The sequence below is a fragment of the Octopus sinensis genome, linkage group LG5 (assembly GCF_006345805.1).
Source record: "Octopus sinensis linkage group LG5, ASM634580v1, whole genome shotgun sequence".
NCBI classification, from domain to species: domain Eukaryota; kingdom Metazoa; phylum Mollusca; class Cephalopoda; order Octopoda; family Octopodidae; genus Octopus; species Octopus sinensis.
This window is the reverse complement of record NC_043001.1, coordinates 16,424,707-16,425,606: the sequence shown is the minus strand read 5'-3', so window position 1 is coordinate 16,425,606 and position 900 is coordinate 16,424,707. Positions and strand designations below refer to the sequence as shown.

The window sequence follows — 900 nt, the reverse complement described above, 5'->3', positions numbered from 1 at the left end:
CTGGTACTGCATCAGGACATTATTATTATTATCATTATTATTTTTTTTTTTTTTTTTTTTTTTTTTGATTATTAGGCATATCTTAACGAGGCAGATCCCAGCAATTGTCTTAAGACATTACAAACAACGGGGAATGTTTCAACCACTTCAGCTGCGGCCTTGACCCGATGAGTGTTGTTATCCGGACGATTTTCTGAACTCGTTTCAATGTCGTCCATTGTTATTTATCACCAGGTCAGGATTGTCTTTGAATTCACTGGTCTGCTCTATCAAAACTATCCTCAATCCTTGGTAAAACAAAATCAACAATAACTACAACTACGTATGCTATTCTTACTACTGCTGTCATTTTTGTTTAACCCTTGGTCAGCGCTTGTTTAACAATCCTATGATCTTCTAAACATAACCAAAGCGTATTTTTGTATTAACGACATTGTATGTTTTCTCGTTTTAAGAAGATCGTGTTATTGTTATTGTTGTAGTTGTTGTCACCGCTGCCGCTTCTGCTGCTGTTGTTGTTGTTGTTGTTGTTAAGCAACAAGACGGGTAAGGATGATTAGGTGATGGTCTAGGGCTTAGGAGCGGGAGACCCCAGACCTTGGAAAAGTAAAAACTTTGGTTGTCTTGTTATAGTCGAGGGCTCTTCGTTGACGCCCGCCACCACTGGGAGGTGGCCCTCGAAGTCCTGGAAATGGAGATCTCCAGGTACAAATTCTTGGACGGTTGCTGCCGCTGCTGTTTTTGTCGCTACACAAAGCCAGCCCTGACCGAGTAGACCAGTGGTTCTCAGCTTGGGTCCACATGGCCCTTAAGTAGGGCCCATATAAGATTTTACTGTTAAAATTTATGTACAATAAATTGCCTATACTTCTGATGTACGCAAAATATTTCAAGAATTTC

At 40.3% G+C, this 900-nt stretch overlaps 1 protein-coding gene across 1 annotated transcript in view; it reads right to left on the bottom strand.

Moving 5' to 3' along the window:
* Window positions 1–253: 253 nt before the first annotated feature.
* Window positions 254–900, bottom strand: part of LOC115211716 (PIH1 domain-containing protein 2) — a 16,076-nt gene continuing 15,429 nt past the window's right edge. The window contains exon 5 of the mRNA XM_036503104.1: window positions 254–287. Within this exon, the coding sequence (XP_036358997.1) occupies window positions 254–287 (34 nt within the window). The remainder of the gene's footprint in view (window positions 288–900) is intronic.